Source organism: Varanus komodoensis, unplaced genomic scaffold (assembly GCF_004798865.1).
Source record: "Varanus komodoensis strain SLA01 unplaced genomic scaffold, ASM479886v1 scaffold15, whole genome shotgun sequence".
In the NCBI taxonomy this organism is placed as follows: domain Eukaryota; kingdom Metazoa; phylum Chordata; class Lepidosauria; order Squamata; family Varanidae; genus Varanus; species Varanus komodoensis.
The window spans coordinates 19,524,892-19,544,691 of NW_025335440.1; the positions used below are offsets into that span (position 1 = coordinate 19,524,892).

The 19,800-nt window shown below is 39.7% G+C and overlaps 1 protein-coding gene across 2 annotated transcripts in view; it reads left to right on the forward strand.

The window, feature by feature from the left end:
• Window positions 1-18,643, forward strand: part of ITGB1 (integrin subunit beta 1) — a 42,420-nt gene extending 23,777 nt beyond the window's left edge. The window contains exons 8-17 of one of the 2 annotated variants that reach the window (XM_044424655.1): window positions 1,031-1,126; window positions 2,008-2,097; window positions 4,921-5,061; window positions 5,194-5,396; window positions 6,919-7,157; window positions 7,851-8,073; window positions 9,016-9,245; window positions 13,044-13,210; window positions 14,154-14,234; window positions 17,023-18,643. In XM_044424655.1, the coding sequence (XP_044280590.1) occupies window positions 1,031-1,126; window positions 2,008-2,097; window positions 4,921-5,061; window positions 5,194-5,396; window positions 6,919-7,157; window positions 7,851-8,073; window positions 9,016-9,245; window positions 13,044-13,210; window positions 14,154-14,228 (1,464 nt within the window). In that variant the 3' untranslated portion in view covers window positions 14,229-14,234; window positions 17,023-18,643. The remainder of the gene's footprint in view (window positions 1-1,030; window positions 1,127-2,007; window positions 2,098-4,920; window positions 5,062-5,193; window positions 5,397-6,918; window positions 7,158-7,850; window positions 8,074-9,015; window positions 9,246-13,043; window positions 13,211-14,153; window positions 14,235-17,022) is intronic. The other variant, XM_044424656.1, reaches the window with a different exon arrangement.
• Window positions 18,644-19,800: the final 1,157 nt, after the last annotated feature.

The following is a 19,800-nucleotide window of genomic DNA, read 5'->3' on the forward strand; positions in this document are numbered from 1 at the left end:
ATTCTGGAAATGAGGCCATTCTTCACCCTTTCTCCTTCAGAGTTGGCACAGACTATCATCAGCATGAACTCTCTTGCACTGCCAAGTTTCAGATCAATCCTCTGAGCAATTTTCTAATTATAACTATTGAAACCTGCTGCCCTCCTAATTTCTGGTTATAATGTTGGAATGAGATTGGTCTGACTCTCACACAAGATAAAGTCACAGCTGCAGCCCTATTAAAGGGCACACAAGTGTGTAACAACATCTAGTCCTTAAAAAATAGGTGACCGTGGGGACCAACATGTGTATATTACTTTATGGAAGAATGCTTTGAGAGGAAAACTGATACACAGTGCAACTTAGGTATACAGGATCCTTAAGAATTATGTAAGGAAGATCTGTGAACCTGCATAGGTTTATCTCTTAGCACAGTTTCATCAAGACATTGAAGTCAGATACAGCATTTTTCATGGTTTTGATCATGGAGCAGAATGCTATGTTAAAGATGGTTTCTTTTGAACAGGTCCTATGTTTAAAACTGGGAGGTGACTTTTTATCCTGTGTTGCTAAAAATTGCCTTGTTGAAAGAGAAACAAGCAAAACATTTATTAGACTAGATGAAAATATAGAAACAATCTTAAGTAACCCTATTGTGGAATAAAAAGATACTGGGGTAATTAGAAGCTTGCAGTAATGGGAGTTGATGGGCTTTTTCAGTGTTAAGAGCACCATTTAATATTCTAATTATTTGTATGGACCCTGTGACCATTGCAGAGCCATTTTAAAGAAAAGAATTGAAGGAAAAGAAACCCATGAGGCACCTTCTTGGGTTGGCTCTTGCTTTAGTCATTCTGGGAATAAACCCACTGAAATCAATGGGATTTGACTAATTAAATTCCCATGGAAAGTAGTGAGTCTACTCAAAGTATGACTAAATCTGAAATTCTGTTTGACTGGCATGTCTGTATTATGCATACAAGATGCCTTATATGTGAAATTCAGATATACTTAAAATACATTTTAATGCAATTTTAATTTTATTCTTTAGGATTATCCATCCATTGCTCACCTAGTTCAGAAGTTAAGTGACAATAATATTCAGATAATATTTGCTGTTACACAAGAATTTCAGCCAGTCTACAAGGTAAAGATCAAATGATATAAACATATTTGCGTGAGTTAAAAATAAAACTAGGTTGCCTGAGGAAAATCTTGCAGGTATAGTAGAACCCTGCTCTTTGCATGCAAAAGTGCTCGTTATCAATATTCACTGTGTTGTCCTATGTAAAAGCAATCTTTTTACACTGATCTCTAGATATGAAAAGGAATGCCTTCTAGCCCAGTATGCAGACTGTCAAGGGAATGCCGAATGGGCCAAAATGCTTTCTGAGGTTCCCCAGAAGGCCACACATCCATTCTTCCGCCCACCAACTATTTAGCGCTTTCCTGGGTTTTCCAAGTATTTTTCCCCATTCTAAAAGGTTTACATGAGTAACTTAAGGGCTAGTTACTGGTAATAAGAACTTTTAAGCTTAAATGTGCTGCATTTTATTTTATGCCTTGCTGCTTTCCCTTTTGCACGAGATGCTTCTGGAATTTAGTCTACAAGAGGTTCTCCAAAAGGGAATTCAGCCCCTGAGCAGAGAAAGGTTTGCCACTACTCCTCTGGCTGCTTGAATAAGAGAAGCTGTATTTACACCACAGAAAACTCTCCAGTGCACAGACAAGGAACCTGTGGCCTTCCAGATGTTGAACTCCTATTCCCATCATCCATCACCATTGCTAGGCTGACTAGGGCTAATGGGAATTAAAATCCTACAACATTCAGAGGGCCATGTGTTCCCCAGGACTGCTTTAGTGTTTGTATCACTTACTCATACTAGCCTCTTCACAAATTCTGTAATTTGAAACCATATATTAATCTTTAGGTTATTCATATTAATATTGTAATATAACTTTTCAGTAACTGTGTGCCCATTATAATTTGTATGGAATGTTGTTATTTTTCACTTTTCACGTGTACAGGAGTTGAAGAATTTGATTCCAAAGTCTGCAGTGGGAACTCTCTCCTCAAACTCCAGTAATGTGATTCAGCTGATTATTGATGCTTATAATGTAAGTTTACTTTAGTCAGTGGCTTTCATTTCTTCTGCTCAAGTCAGCATGAACTTTTACAATGGCTCCAATCCATTTCTTTTTTACTGAGCTCAGCATTGCCCTTAGATAAAATAGAACTAGATTACACTTAAGGATGCTTTTGATTGAGAAGGAGGTGGTTATGGGTTGAAAACATAGACTAACAAACCTGAATAATACAAGTTATTTTATTTAACACAATTCGGTAGGATTCTATGGTTCTGGCAAATAGGGACAAAGTGCTGAACCAGTGGCCCTGAACTTGAATCTGTATATTTTTATTAAACTTGTCCCTCACAGAGTCTTTGCAGAGGCTTATAGAAGGAATTAATAATCTCCATTGGTTTGTGTTGGTTCTAGAGGTCTCTCAGCCTAATTGAGTTTAAACAGATCACGGTGGCAAACTTAGTTAATATTGCAACTGTAGTAAGCATTATTAACCAATATGACAACTGAAAGACCACCACTAGACACTTCTGTCCATGTATGGGCTGACTCTTTATTTCTCTTCTGCATGGAGAAGGATTTCTAAAAATTTGTCAGGTCTGGCAAGCTAATATGTTGTTTTTGAATTCTTGGCACTTTATATACTAGCATAGGACTGCAGGTGGCGCAGTGGTTTAAACCACTGTGCTGCTGGGCTGGTTGATCAAAAGGTCGCTGGTTCGAATCTGCACAATGGGGTGAGTTCCTGTTGCTCTGTCTCAGCTCCTGCCAACCTTCAGTTCGAAAGCATGCAAATGCAAGTAGATAAAAAGGTACCACTTCGGTGGGCAGGCAACAGCGTTCCGTGCACTTCGGTGTTTAGTCACGCCAGCCACATGACCACGGAGACTGTCTGCAGACAAATGCTGGCTCCCTCGGCTAGGAAACGGAGATGAGCACCGCCCCCTAGAGTCAGGCATGACTGGACTTAACATCAAGGGGAAACCTTTACCTTTACGTTCTAGCATATACAGCAACTTGCTTATGAGACAAGGTCAATATTTTGGTTTTTTTCTGCTGTTTATCATATTATTATTATTATTATTATTATTATTATTATTATTATTATTATAACATTTCTATGCCGCCCCTTGCCGAAGCCTCGGGGCGGCTTACAACACAATAAAATACATTGAAATACAATAGAACATAATAAATTACCATTAAATACAAAAATACAAAAAATACATTGAGTTTCAAACATAATAATATAAAATTAAAATTATCAGTATAAAATAAGTAAATAAATAATATAGGAGGAGAAAAGAAAAGGAAGAAGAAGTTGCCCTGGCCAGATCATATATTTTAACAATTAAAATGATGTTTAAATAAAAAGGTCTTTATCTGGCACCGAAAAACCAGTAACGACGGTGCCAGGCGGACCTCTTTGGGGAGTGAATTCCATAGGTTGGGCACCACCGCAGAGAAAGCCCTCCTCCGAGTACTTACTCTCCTAATTTCTTTCATGGAGGGTTCCTGGAGAAGGGACTCTCCCGCAGATCTCAAAGGGCGGTCGGGCATATACGGACGTAAGCGCTCGTTCAGGTAGCCAGGACCCAAGCCGTTTAGGGCTTTATAGGTCATAATCAACACCTTGAATTGGGCCCGGGCTTCAATGGGCAGCCAGTGAAGCTGACGGAGGACTGGAGTCATGTGAGCATAACGCCCCGTCCCCGTCAGCAACCTGGCAGCTCTATTTTGCACCAATTGAAGTGTTTGGACCGTCTTCAGGGGAAGCCCCACGTAAAGCGCGTTACAGAAGTCTAGGCGGGAAGTCACCAGCGCGTGTGTCACCGTTGCCAGGCAGTATGTCAGGCATATAAGATGACCCTTCCCCCTCCCCCCCCCGCAATTCACAGGACATCTCATATGCAATCATCAAAAAAAACTTTCAGCTAAATGGGCAGCAGATGTTTAAAAGTTACTATTTTTATTCAAGTACCTCTGAAGTATGTGTGCAGTATGTAGCAGCAAGGGTGGGTGGGCACTGGACTCAGGAACGGGCATGTGGCTGCACACAATGTTTGCAACACAGGACTAGCTCCCCAAAGCAGGGAACACCTGCTTTCTCACCGCTGCTGCAGCCAGCGCAAAATGGTATTCCAACTCCTTGGTGAGGGTGGGCAGGACAGGTGCTGGACTTGGGACTATGTGAGGTTTGCAATGTGATGTGGAAGACAAACCGTGGTAAGGGATTTTTTTTTCAGCTGACATATAAGATGACCCTCCAATCTTTGCTTTGATATTTTCTATTTCAAGGATTGTCTTATACAGCAGTATTACACAGTATCTTCCACTTCCTCATGTGCACAGTATCTCCAATCTGGATTTGCTTATTTGGATTATTTCTTCCTAATATTTTGTGGTTTGATTTTAAGAGGTTGAAATTATGGTTTGAACATTCTTCATCTGGAGAGAAGCAGCAGTGCTACCGTGCTCTTTCATAGATTTGCTTAAGACTCAAGGGAAGTGAAATTGGCTTTCAGCACACCTGCCAAAATGCCATACATAGCATGTGTATGTCTGGCTGGTTTGTTTTTCTGAAAAAGAGAAAGACATGATTATAGCAGCAGCATGTGACTAGTATTTTTGATCCATTTTCCAAACTGCAGTGGCATTTGCTTTGTGAAACCCATGGGAAGATTGGAGCACTAGCTTGAAGTTTGCTGTCATTGAGGTGCATAGAGAGAATAATGGTCCCTTTGAAACACTTGGTTAAAAACTTGTTTGCAAGAAATGTATATTCTTTTGGATTCTTTTCTGTCCTCTTAAAACCTTACTTTATTATATGACTAAATAGCTTGTCTTTTGTTTTAGTCTTTGTCTTCAGAAGTTATTTTGGAAAACAACAAACTCCCAAAAGAAGTTTCAATAGAATATAAATCTTTCTGCAAGAATGGAGTGAATGGTACAGGAGATGAAGGACGAAAGTGCTCCAATATTTCAATTGGAGATGAGGTAATTTTCTGCATGCTGGATTTGTTTCACTGTATACTTAGGTGGCTCAAACACAAACATAATCCTGTATAAACTTAGTACATTTAACAAATTACTTGTACTATTTACTCTGTCCATTTGCTTTGCTTACAGGTTCGATTTGAGATAAAAATAACTGCCAATCAATGTCCAGAGAAAGCACCAGTGGAGCCAATTAAAATTAAACCACTAGGTTTCACTGAAGAAGTAGAAATTCATCTGGAGTTTATCTGTGAATGTGACTGTCACAATGAAGGAGTTCCTGACAGCCAGGAGTGCCACTTTGGAAATGGAACATTTGAATGTGGTGCTTGCAGGTACATACCAATAAAGAAATATGTAGCATAGAAAAAAGTACTATTTCAGTCACAATAGCAAAAAACCCCTGTGGCAGGGAACATGGCTGAAAAGCAATGTGGTATTTATTTTGTTTCTTTAAGTTTAATTCCACCTTATCCTTAAAATTCTGGAGAGTTTAAGAAAAATTTTCAACAAGAGAAAATGATTTAATTAACTGAAATTTCTAATGCAACAATAGATCTGAGATGCTTTTAGTCCCACATACTCATGTAGACCTGCCAGGTTTACATGGGGTGTGTTTCTTCTAACATTGGCAGCCAGTATTATCTTGCCAAAGCCATAGAAAGGCCAATCCCATGGCAGCCATCATTCCTATCCCTAGGATATAAGATGCTGTAATGATCATTCCCTGGCCGAGAAACATGCTGAGAAGCAAAGGCCTTCTCACTGGGTCTAAATAAGGAACCAGGACAAATAGCATTGCCACTTCCTTGGTTCCCCTTCTGATCTTTAAGGTAGGAAGATAGGGCTCTGCTAAGTACTTGTTCTTCAGACTTTAGAGCATTGTTCTTCAACCAGGCTCCATGATTTGGCTTGAGCTGGAGTACAACAGTGCTGATATGACTGTTTTTAGGGTGAGGAAGTAGTGTTTTAAGTGAAATAGCTTTCCAGCAAAGTTATCTCCACATTGCTGCTTCTTTGCTCAGATTTGGCGCCAGGGATGCAGGCACTGGCTGGGTTGACCTCCTAGGGTAGAGCAAAGAAGAGGGGCAGACATTCCCTAACTCAGATGCTGTTTAACCAAACTAGTGCAGCCCACTGCAGATCACACGTCTTTTCACATATGGAGGACTGCCAATAGGTCCTGCTACTCCTTATTTACCTCCATACACAGCAGCTGTCTTTCCTAGAGACTGACTTAACCCTTTCACTTAACACGGTTCTGTTGTGAGTTGTGTCCTCCCCAGCTTTGCTGGGCTACCTTAGCTCTTTTCTCCTTCATTTCTTTTGCTTCTCTGTTCATTCTCTTTTCCCCTTCATTTTTTAGTTTTTGTCACATTTCCTTTTGCCTCTTGTCTGCTTTATTTTTTGCATTCCCCTTTCTACCCATTTATCTCTGTATCCATTCTTGCAGAAACATAGATGTCCTTCCATGACTCCTTGAGTGCAACTGCAATGAATCCTCTCTCTGGTGTCATTCTAGCATCGGAAAAGGCCCGTTAGCAGGAACTGTTGTTGCAGTTGCTTCTGTCTGGCAGATGGCTGGAATAGGCTGTCTACAGGCTGGTTTTTGTACAGTGATTAGTTGCAGTTTATGCATTAGCAGTACAAATAAAAGGGTTATTTAGAAGCTCTCCCAAACTTATTGTCCTTGAATATCTGGCTCTAGAATGAATCATGCTATTCTTTTCATATAACTTATTTCTTGTATCTGTAAATATCTTTGCTGTTTTATTTGTAAGATATATAATGCGGAAAACATTTTTGCATAAATTCCTTTTCTAACAGTTCAGTCCTGTGGCCTATTTTCTTTTTTAGGTGTAAAACGGGACGTATTGGAAAATTCTGTGAATGTAGTATGGATGAAGTAAACAGTGAAGACATGTCGGGCACTTGTAGACCAGCAAACAGTTCAGAAATATGTAGTAACAATGGCGAATGTATTTGTGGGCAATGTGTGTGCAAGAAGAGAGAGAATCCAAATGAGGTCTACTCTGGGCAGTATTGTCAGTGTGATAACTTCAACTGTGACCGATCTGATGGTTTGATTTGTGGAGGTAATTCATTCACTTTCTTTCAGATAATTTTATCAAGTGAAGAGGCAAAACCTGAAACTGCTATGATAAAGTAGTAGAGAATTAACTAGATGAAAGAAGTAGGGTCACATTAGAAGTTGATATAATGCTGACATGTATCCATGACTGTTCAGAAACATGAAGCAAAGTAAACTTAGTCCATTTAAAAATGCATATGTAGGAGAAGATATATGGACAGATCTTGTTATGCGATATAGTAGACCCAAAACAGGGGTTGAAAGTCTCCTTTCTGTTGGAAAATGAGAACCTTTGGGTATAATCCTAAATCTGTGTTTAAATGTTTGTCTAATACTTAGGGAGTAAATCTTGTTAGCCTGTTGTATGTAGCACGGTAAATAGTGACATAGTTTGGCAGAGAAAGCTGAGCATTGTTGTAATACAACTGCAATATAATATATTGTGTTTCCCTGATGTTGCTTGTCTGCTCTTTGCAGAATATATATAATTTATACCTACTTTTCTGGACAACCCTTTAACGTGAAACAGATTAGTGAAAAGGAGAGACTTCTCTAAATAAAAGGCACTGCTGCCCTGCTTGTAGGCTTTCATCAGACTTTTGTCAGTCAATAAAGGACTCTTAAGGCAGTATAATTTTTCAGTATAACATATGAAGCATACTAGTATTAAAGTTTTTTTTCCTATTTTTAATTGTAGGACATGGTGAATGTAAATGTCGTGAGTGTGATTGCTGGGCAAATTATTCAGGCTCTGCTTGTGAGTGTCCCAAGGATACGACCCCATGTGTAGCCTCAAACGGGCAGATCTGCAATGGCAGAGGAATCTGTGAGTGTGGAGTCTGCAACTGCACAGATTCCAAATTTCAGGGACCAACCTGTGAGTTGTGTCAGACCTGTCTTGGTGTCTGTGCAGAGCACAAGTAAGGCTTCTTGTTTTTTTATGATAAAACTTCATTCCTAAGAGGAAAAGGTTGCATGTAAATCGTTGCAGAGGAATCTTTGTATACCCAAATTTTCTATATAGAACAGGTGTCAGGGCAGGATTTTGCTTCCTTCCCAACCTGCCCTCACCTGAATTCTGAAGCTGAAGTCAACGTTGATCTTTGAATTTTATAATCCTGGATTTAATATCAGTAAGATTACTCTGGGTGCTTGACAGAGCCATGGAACATAATCAGCTCCTGGTAATCTGGGAAGCTGATGGCAATAAAGCAACAGATGTTCTGAACAGTGCACAGGTAGCAAAGGACTTTTAACACATCTGGAGAAGCACTAGAGATGGCTGCCTTAGTATGCCAGAGATTTTGTTGAAAGGGGTAGCTAGATGGTAGCATTAAAGGGGTTGAAAAGGGTAGCTAGGGGTAGCATTAAAGACAAGGGTGGGGAACTTTGAGCCCAGGGAATAAATCAGGACCGCCTGTGGGACCCAATCTGCCCTCCCCCCACAAGTTCCCAAATGACCATGCCCTTTTCCCTAGGCCCTGCCCCAATTCACCAGCTTCTGATTGTTTGACAGTTTCCTGGCTTTTCCATGTTTTTCACCCTATTCTAAATTTGCCTGCTAAGGCTTAATTATTGGCCAGAAGAGCTTCATACTTAAAACATGGTGGTAATTTTTGCCTCACTATTTTGCCTTTTCCCAAAATGCCATTTGCCTCGAGACCCATCTGCCAGTGAAATGTGGCCAATGAGAGCTGTTATGACACTGAGTATTGTACTCCTGATCTGAGGTCAAATGTTAGGATGATTTAAAAGACCTGAACCAGAGCCCATTTAATTTTGTATTCTTTTCACCAAGTGCGCTTACTAAATGGGTATTCAGCTAATATTATACTAATGTTTAGTGTCTCTTACTTCAATAGGGACTGTGTCCAGTGCAAAGCATTTAACAAAGGAGAAAAGAAAGAGACATGCGAAGAAGAGTGCTCACATTTTACCTTGGTACAGGTGGAACATAGAGAAAAGTTGCCACAACCTGGACAATATGATGCTTTGACACATTGCAAAGAGAAGGATATTGATGACTGCTGGTTTTATTTCACATACTCTGTTGAGGCAAACAAGGCTGTTGTTCATGTGGTTAAAACTCCAGGTAGTTCTTGCTCTCAAATGGACTGACTTGACTTTGTTTTGTGATTTCCTGAAGCATAAATACTGCTATGCCTTAACGTTTAAAACCTTCTCAGCTAAAGTTCCTGTGCTTTCAGTTATTTCACCTACAAATGTCATTGTCATCTTCTCTGGCAAAAGATTAGATTGTTCACTGTGCTTGCCCTTTCCCTCCTAGAACACACTGTGTGGAGTACTAGTGGCCCTAGGTCTGTAGAGCACCAAATTCTGGCCCCTGCCATTGGCCAGGGGACCCAGCTCCTGAGAGGCTGTATCTTTTGCCTCCCAGGGGGAACATTGCAAGAGAAAGACCTAAGTGGCTCCACTTGCCAAGTAAAATAAGTTGCTGCAGAAAGAACACAGTTTCAATACTTGCTTTCATCTTTGTTTTCTAATCCTTTCCCCTTTGGTGTCATGTCTGTTAGATTGTGCACCTACAAATAGTCTTACTTTGGGCACTCTCTGTAGTAGTAGAAAATATTAGTGATTATTAATAAGTTGATATAATAATGGAGTTAAGATATATACTAGTTAAGATATTTCTTCAAAACAAATAAAAGCCAAAGTGTGCAGCTGTTGCCTCTTTCATGATAGAAATGTTACGCAGTAGTGAGCTGTGTGTATTTCATCTCCAAGGTTCTCTCTATCAAACACATGTTCAGCACTTTCTCTTTTAGGGTACAGTTAGTGAGCTCTATGCACAGGTGAGCAGTAAAGAGTTGTCGTTTGTGCAGTGACTTGCATACTGCTTGCTTGAACAAGGAACAGAGCACACATCTGTTTGTGAATCTTGGTCCTATCCCCACTTCTTCCACCTGCAGCTGCATGTGAACATTAAATGCCCCTCCAGAGGAAGAAGGGGCCTCCTGAACAGTGTAGTATGGTACAAAGAAGTGCTTTCAGGAGAAGACAAATATATGAATCTTTCCTTCTGCAAACTTAATGAAGCTTATCTTAAAAATCCAGGTGTGATTCTGGGCAATTTCCCTTTCCCCAGCAATGCCCAGCCCATCATATCCCAATTGTGCAGGAAGCTTCCTAACCCCTCAGAGACTTTTCAGGAGGCAGAGATGAGAAATTTCATTTTTGCAAACCTGTTAGCTTATCTGAGGATCCAAGCCCAAAATGTGTTGTCTTCTTGGAACACTTTTCAATGTGTTAGTGCCTTCACACAATTTGAGTTTTTCAGTATCATTTAGCAATGTGAAGTGCTTACTATTTACTTAACAATGTTTTACTAAATTGAATGTTTTGGTATTCATATATCCCATTCAGTTATTTTACCTGCTGAACAGGGAAGATTTCATGTGCTTGGAACAGTACGTATTGGACTGTAGCTAGTTCTGCCAAACTGATTTGCCTTACCAAATTTCTTCATCATTTCTTCCACATTCTTGGGATCTTAAAATCCATGCTTTTGCAAAATACAATTCATAGGCATTCCAGTCCCAGCCCCTACTGAGTACAGGGAAATCTGGAGCAAACCTAACAGATGGCTTCTAGCTTCTGTTTGAAGATCTCAAATAAAAGAAAGGGAGCAAGTCTAGGTAATTTGTTCAGTTGTCAAACCCCTTTTAGTGTTAAGTCATTTTCTCCGATTGTAACTTAACCCTGTTTTATCTACTTCTGCTCTTTGGAGCATGGTGAGCAATCTTTGTTTTGTGTAGTTTTGTGTGTGACAGCCCTTGAGGTATTTGAAGAGTGTTTGCATGACTTGCTCAGTCTTCTCTTCTCCAATTCCTCAGCTTTTCTTCATAGGACTTTTCCCTGTTGACCATCTTCATTGTCCTCCTCTAAAGCCATTTTGGTCTGTTTTTACACTCTTGCAGTATCAGAACTAACAGTGTGTACAATTCACATTGACAGCTGATTGTTTAATGCAAGATGAAATACAGCTATTATTTCTCGATTTGGAAACCATAGTTCTGCTATTGTAATTTAAAATTTGTGCAGCTGAACCAGACCGCTCATTTGTGTTCAGCTTCTGATGAACCATAACAACATTTACCTGTTCAAATGCACTACATTCAGTGCCAGTATCTTGTACATTCAAGTTTTGTTAAGTACAGAACTTTGCTTTTATCTCATTTTGGGTTCATGTTCTGCACCAGCTGTTTGCATTTAAAACAATACAAAGTCCCCTAGAACAGGGTGGTGGTGCTGAATGATCCTTTGCTGACCAGACAGTATCTGGGAATGAATCTGCCCCTGCCAAACCTTCCTCTGATGTCTTCCTTTGCATGCATTGCATCCTGCCAAATGAGGGAAGACACAGCACAAAAAAGCATCCTATTTTAATGGTAATACAGTACTTCAGCAACTGCCTAGACTGGGCTTCCTTCACTTGAACCATGTCCTCCGCACTGGGAGAAGTGATGGTCAGTTGCACGTTTGTGCAGCATACAAAACTGGTTTGGACAGCAGTAGATCAGGTCCTTCACTCACTGCCCAGTATTACTTCTGATTTGAGAAAACTGGCTGTTTGTCAAGGAATTGGGGCCGGGCAGAGGTCCATTTTCTGGAAGATGTTAAGGAACCTGACAAACCAGAAGTGAAAAATCTGAGGCTGTTCCTCATTGCTATGCAAGTGGGTAGGAGAGGGACAAATAGGAAATTCAAATTTAGGATGCTGTATTGGTCACTAGCAGTGCCTGAGCAACAAAAACACTTTTCAGATTAAAAGAAATTAATAGCTTACGTGAGCAGGTTAAAATAAAACTTGCTTGACTGAAGCATATTGATACTCATTGAGAATTGTTTATATGCTTAACAGTAGCAGAAACTGTTCAGATAGATTATTGGCAATCCCATTGGCAAATCCTATGGCTGCTAGATATTGTATAGATCAGGGATCCTCAAACTTTTTCAACAGGGGGCCAGTTCACTGTCCCTCAGACTTTTGGGGGGCCGGACTATAGTTTGAAAAAAATATAAACTAATTACTATGCACACTGCACATATGTTGTTTGTAGTGCAAAAAAAACCCCAATACAATATTTAAAATGAAGAACAATTTTAATCAACACAAACTTGTTAGAATTTCAGTGGGAAGTGTGGGCCTGCTTTTGGCCAATGAGATGGTCAATGGCCGGTTCCATATTCACTCCTCTCTTCTGTATTCAGAGCCAACGCATGTGTGCAATAGGGGGAAGAGCTGGCGCATTCACAGTTCACACTGGCAAGAGCAGCACAGCAGCAGGAGCTAGCCAGAGCTAGCAGAGAGAGCCGGTGCACGTGCAATTGAAGGGAGCTGTCACAATTTGGCACGTGCACCAGCTCTCTGCTAGTTTCCAAAACTGAAAGAGTTTCAGAGTATGACTGCACCGGCTTTGGAGATGGTTCTCTTCAAATGAGTCCAAAAGCTCTGAGATGGGCCGGGTAAATGACCTTGGCAGGTCGTATTTTGAGGACCCTTGATATAGATGGTCACTGACCCATTACTGGCCTCAGAAATGTGTTCAGAGCTGCAACTTCCACTCCCTCCATCCTTGCAGTGGCTCTTTCAGTGCCAGCAGTGCCTTTGAAATTATAAGTGTGACTTGGAAGCTGGCACTGGGGGTGGGGGTGGGGATGTAAGGTCCCACCATGATACAGGGAATCCTCCCAAATGGGCAAAATACACTGATGGCCGTCTATGCCTTTTGCAGAATGGGAAGCGCACAAAAGCAGTCCTTGCCTCTGCTCAGTTGTATGCTGCAGTCCTCCAAGATTCATTGCATGATGCCTTAAGTGTTGTTTTTACATTATGCTGTAATTGTACTTCAATTACTTTGTTCTCTAGAATGCCCGACTGGTCCTGACATCATTCCCATTGTTGCTGGTGTGGTTGCTGGAATCGTACTTATTGGACTTGCTTTATTGTTGATTTGGAAGCTACTCATGATCATTCATGACAGAAGAGAATTTGCAAAATTTGAAAAGGAAAAGATGAATGCAAAATGGGATGCGGTGAGCCAATATATTGATCCATTGAAATGGCTATGCAAAACTTGTGGCACAAGCAACAAATGTTCTTTTGTCCACTTACTTTAATAAATAAAATTTTCTTGGATAAAAATACACTGAGGGCACAATCATGCAGCCTTCTAACATTGCCTGAAGGAGGCATAGGAGTATTCGGAATCCCAGCTTGGATGTTAGGAACTGCCTGTTTTTTGTCAGTTCCAGCCTCCTGTCCTCACAGAGGGCTAAAGAGGGAGGCTGGGGCTGACAGCTTAACACTGGATTCAAGCAGTGCTGCAGACTCCTTCCCTTCCCCTTTGTAACACTTAATCTAGATGGCCAAAAACCGCTCTCTAAATGATATGCAAAGTGCAGCAGCAGGCATTGCCACCACTCTGTGTCATGTCCCGCACTGGATACACATTGAAGGTGGAGGATTGGGTCATGCCTTCTACCAGACTTGATAAAGTAAGTTTTCTCTGGAGTAGATCACCTGGACAGATAATCAAATCTGGCTCTGAGACATAGGTTTTCTGAATGTGTAGAGAAATTCAACACCATTCATTAGTGTCTGTTGTGTCCTAACCACATCACTGAGGCTAAGTAGTTTCTGTGTGCTCAATACACTGTATAGTCAGTGCAAAGAACAAACTATATTTGAGACTTCACATTCAAAGTTACTGTTGAAAACTTGGAAAAATGGTACAGTGAGGCTGTGTTTGACCCAGCAGGCAGACATCTTGTGTGGGAGCATCACTTTTTGTTCCTTTGAAGTATAACTTCAGTAAAGTTTGGGGTTTTCAAAGGTTTTTGTTTGTTTGGGCACTAGAAAGAACTATGAAGAAAGAAACTAACAGTTTTATGTAGGATACAGCATGGCCTTCTATTATAAGCTTTAAGAATATTATGTCTCTTCTGTATTCCACATTAATAATTTTTCTACCTTCAGCAAGAAAACCCAATATACAAGAGTCCTATTAATAATTTCAAGAATCCAAACTATGGACGTAAAGCTGGTCTCTAAGTTTCCGTTCGTATTTTCTTTTCCTTTCTCTTTCTGTGCATGTCCTTTTCTTGAAACTAACTATGCACCAATGAACTAATTACAGCTTGACCCTTACACATTTTATCAGCCACTCTCTCTCTCTCTCTTTTTTTTTTTTTTGAATTGTACAGTGGAGATTGGATGAAGGACCATTGTGAAATCATGGTGGTATGAATAGGGCCCACACCATTTCTTAAGGTCTGACTTGACTTTCCCTCAGTACATATACAGTGCCAGCTCCAGGATCTTGCTGGCTTTCAGGCAACAGGCATCTCTGAAAAAATGTGTAGTACTCTTGCACTGTGTGCAACCTTTTCAAGTATCTCTGTACAAATGAGAATGACCCAGTAGTGCTGTTAAGTAGTCTTTTGACAGACTTAAGAACCAACCAGATGCCTAAATTTGCTGTCTTCTGGATTGATAAAATAAAATATATGCATAATCCAACCAAATTTAAGAATTGTTCAGTTTCATTAATCTCAGTGGAAGTATTAAGTACATGCTTAATGTGTTTTCATTGAAATTCTTAATTTTGGGACTTGGAGTCCCCAGCCCTTTTGGACCAGTGAACACATTCAATTATCAATAATGTGTCATGGAAGCTTTCACAAAATGGCTGCCATGGGCTTGTTCATTCAAAAACAAGCCATTTCACAGAAGGCAAAGCAGCTAGTCCATGAAACTAAGTACAAGGCAGAAACAGGTCTGAACAAAAATACAAAACTACTTACATTAACCTACCATTTTTGACTCCAGCAAATCAATTTTACAGAAAGGCTAAAATACAAGTAACTTAAATACACATTGCATCCATAAAATGCAGTCATACTCCACACTTTGCTCTTCCCGTGGCTGCACTGCTGGCCTGCTTTATGCCCTTCTCTTCCTGCCCACTTCCCCCACAAGCTTAGCAGGCAAGTAAGGGGGTAGGGTGTCTCTTACTCCCTCAGCTTTACTAGAGAGCTGCAGCATGCCGCAAAGTGCCCGTACGTACCATATTTGGGATCCTTGGCTTAGGCAAACAAAATGTCATACTGAGTTAGCTGTATTGGGGAGATACACAGTTGACTTGACACAGACCATCTCCTCTTTCTCTTTATCACAATCTCTGTCTCTTGTTTGAGACTCTTCCTTACTTTAACAATGTGTGACTCTTTGTCACTTTGTAACTACTATATCTTTGAAATGCTTAGTTATGTGCTCCCAGAGTAACCTAGTTTCCCCGTTTTGTCTGACAGTTCACATAGAACAGCAAGTTGTTGATTAATTAATTAACCCATAATTTGCTATTACGTGTGAATTGGGTCACTGCGTGCTTTTTCACTCTGTCAGGTTTAAAGCTGCCTAGTTTTAAGCATAATTAAGTGCTGCTTCAAAAATGGCTTGAAACATTTCCTTAAGCAAACTACAGCAATTCCAATGCATGTTTCTATATGAACATAATGCATGCTTATACATATAGAGTTGTTTGATGAGCATAGAGACAAGATGAAATTGTGAAGTTAGTTCTAACTTGCTTGTAACAAGCTTTCTCTAAATAGTATCCAGAGCATCTCAAGTGCTGAATACCATGCCTTGGGAAAGATGGACTTTTTGGCCATAGCAATGCTAAATTCTTATGCACAATCCAATTTATCAAAGGCTGGTGGAGCTTCACATTGATGATTAATGCAATTACCTGATCTTGATTTTGTCTGCAGAACATAATTTACAGTGTCACAACATATCTATATAATTTTGAGTTAGATTTCTGTCCTTCTTAGATAGTTGTTCATATAAGATAGCCTTCTCCAACCTGGAACCCTTTAGTTGCTTTGGACTGCATTGGCCATGCTGGCTGGAGGAATGTAAAGTTGTAGTCTAAAACTTCAAGAGGGTACCAGGTTGGAATAGACTGTTGCTAGAGCTGGTAACTTAACAGTCCATCCTATCTGCTTTATGGTTACTAGCTCTGCACTTGAATAGCTCAAAATGGGAAAGACAGTATATGTCTGGAGAAACCCATTTTTGGATCTTTTGTTGTGACATGCAGTCAAGTTGTCTTTGACTTACGGTGACCCTGTGAAACAGTGTTGAACAGAGTTAGACTGTGTTGACCACAGATTTCTGTAAAGCAAATGATTAGAACTTCAGTTTGGTTATCCTCTTAACATGTTGCTAATAAAAAAGTAGCAATCATTCTGTGAGTGTCCTATAAAGTAATGTCAGTATTTGTTTTGCATTGAGAAAGGTGCATTCCAGGTACCTGATATCAACCCAGGGTGCATTTTTGGTAGGTGAATGAATATAGGCATGTAACACTAGCAGCACACCCATATACATGTATACTCAAAATTAAATTCCATTGAATATGATGAGCTTACTTGCACTTAAGTGAGTATAAGTGAGAATTGCAGCCTAGAAGTGCCTGTCTCTAAGTTTTATGTAGTGTGTGTTTAATTGTCCTATATGTTTCACTAATGTAGCAAATTACAGTGCTTAGGTGAAAGTTGTAATCCACATACCTTAACCATTTTGCATATCCTAAAAAAATAATTTATCATTGGCATGATGCTTAATAAAAGCTCAAGTTGCTAGATAACCTTTAGCTATTTTTAAACAATGTTTACTTGTTAGTTTCAGTCCAGGGATATATTGCAAGTGTAATGGGTCCAATATGTACATAGAGCACTGAATTGGTTTGACTGTGTGTGGAAATATGTCCAGAAAATGAGCTTCTGATTTTTTTCAGCTATTAGTCTAATTTGGTAAACGTTTTTTTTTTTTCTTTCAGGGTGAAAATCCTATATACAAGAGCGCAGTGACAACTGTGGTGAATCCTAAATATGAGGGGAAATGAAAACTGCTTTGTTAATTCACAACACTGTACGCAATGTAGCAATTTTGTAGTTACAGTAATCTAGCTTTAGGGCAATACCGCAATGAATTGACTAATTCATGACATTACATATAGGTTTGTTTCCTGTGCAGGTTTTAAAAATGTACAGTATGCTTTTTATTTTTGAAGAGGGTTTTTTTGTGAATAATCAGTGCTTGGGACTGACAGAACTTGAGACTATAAAGCCTACACAAACTTGTTACATAGTGCCTTTTTGACCTTTTCCCCTAATGCATCTGGCGTGAAATAACTGAGGGCACAATGCTATGGCTTCCTGATGTTGTCTTGGAGTGTTGGGGAGGGCGGCAGCTTAGGGATATTTGGAGCTCCAGCTCTGGGATCCTTTGATTTTTAAGCTGATACTCCAAACACTGAGTCCACACCCTGCCACCTCTTGCAGCCAGTAGGGAAGAACTGCATCTGTCTCTGAGGATGTAAGTGGGGTGTGGAGAGAAGGAAAAGAGGTGTGCTGGAGGGCACAGCACGGAGGTAGCTGGAGCTGACAGCTTACACTATTTCCTATCAGTGCCCGAGCCTCCTTTCTTCCCCCTCACCAGCACTTCCATCCAGATGGCTGAAAATGGTTGTCTAAATGAAATGCATGGCAATCGGGTGCTGCAGCAGTAAAGATCATTGCTGCTGCTCCTTGCTATCTGCATCAGATGCATGTATGCCTCCAGGTTCAGAGGCTTACATGTACCTGCAGTGGAGGGCACTGTTTTGTGCCCTAAAGCAATCAGAATGAGCAGCTCTGTGTAGCGATTAAATATTAATATTATAATTTTTTTGCTTTAAAGGCGTATCAGGGCCTGGTTTGCACTTAAAAAGCAAGCCAAACATTGTGTGTAAACTACACTCTAGCTTGTAAAAAATGGAATGTTTGCAAGCGTGAGCCTTATTGAATGCAGTAAGTTCAATAAGATGGGAACCATTTGTTTAAGACAATTTAATATGTGTATATGCATTTTAAACTGCCAAATGTTACATATAAGAAAAGAAATAGGATCCCAAACAGTAGCTCCAATATTGTGCCGTTTTTTCATAATGTTGCTGCACAGTAATTTAAGAAATCTCCTTTTGAAATTCAGGGCCCAGGTTATTTCTGAAAAGTTGTAAGCTAGGTCCATCTTTTAAATATTTTAGAGACCTTTTACTTAATAGTTTTTTTCCCAATGTGTTTGCTTGGGTTAAAGCCTGGTGCTTTGTCACATTTGTCTTTAATGTATATGATTTCATTTTATGTAAGGTTATTGTTGTCAAAACAACTTGACTTTCTTTCACAGCCTTGGCTGTAAATTTGCCTTTACCCTGTAGCTTAAGACTGCATATTTATCAGGTAACATGACTGTCAGTCAAGAGATATCATTGTGCCATGTATATTTGCCTCAGACTGTTCTATCATCTGTTCAGTACTAGCCATGTTATTGTTTTAAGTGCCTTTCATTTTAACTAATGTTCACTTTTCACAGTGCTATCATGGAAGTTATTTATTAAATAAAAAAATCTTTAAAATGTTGCACCTGCCTGTCTTTCTACATTGTGCATATTAGTGCTCCAGGAGCATTCAATGAATTCTTAAACTATGTTGGGACAGTTTTGTCCCTTCATTAAGAACTGTTGTGATATCACTTCAGAAATTTTAAAAATCTGAGAACAACTTAGGGATAAAATTGAAATGGATAACATAATGAAACATATACATACTGAACATTAACATTATTACACAAATGCAAACTTGTTCTGAAGTAACTTTGAAGTGCAATAGTCTTAGACTCATTTTTTTACAGAGACAAGATGTGGGTAGAAAGTTCTCACGGCATTTATATGCACCATCCTTCCATTTTACCTTCACAACAACCTTGTAAAGTAGGTGAAGCTTAGAGTAACTGACCCACAGTAACCCAGTTGGGTGGCATAGCCAAATGGAACTTAGATTGCCCAAAGGTTAGCACTCTTAAGCTGTGTGCTACGGGGATTTGTATCTTAAAAAGCAGTATGTAAGCAGCCTAGCTTCTCTGACCTATTAGTCTTTCAATACAAAATGACTATTGTTAATTGAGATGTATTAAGAGATCAGACCAGCCTTTTGCCAGAGTGACCAACCAACCAGATTCTTATTTGTTAATTAACCCTGCTTTTCTATGAAGAAAATGGAGGGCAGCCTCTAATTATACAGAACTAAAAATTAAAACAAATATATTGTGAGCACAACAGTAACAATAAAAGCAGTACCTGCTCCAATAGACCCACTTGTAAAATGCTTTAATAAAATGCTGGCAGAAGGACCACATTTTCAGTGGCTGCTCCCAGCCTTGACAAAAAGGTTCCAAAACCTAGGAGCAAGTGCCAAAAAAACCTCCTCTCATCTTAAAGTAAAATGCCTCTACAGGTGGTGGTACAGAAATAATGGCCTCACCCCAAGAATGTTAAAACTCATGTAGGCTTATTAGGCAAGACAGGCTTTCAGAAAATATCCCATGTTTAGGTTTTTCTAAGACATTATAGAACTTTGAATTGTGCCTAGCAATAGACCAGTTGATGGTTGAGCTGTTTTAACAAGGATTGTATATGGTTCCTATATTCAGCTGGTATATGGACCAGCTGAAAGTTTTGAACAGCTTTGAAAGGCAGATTTACATAGTGTATGTTAGTCATCTGAATAGGATGGAAATA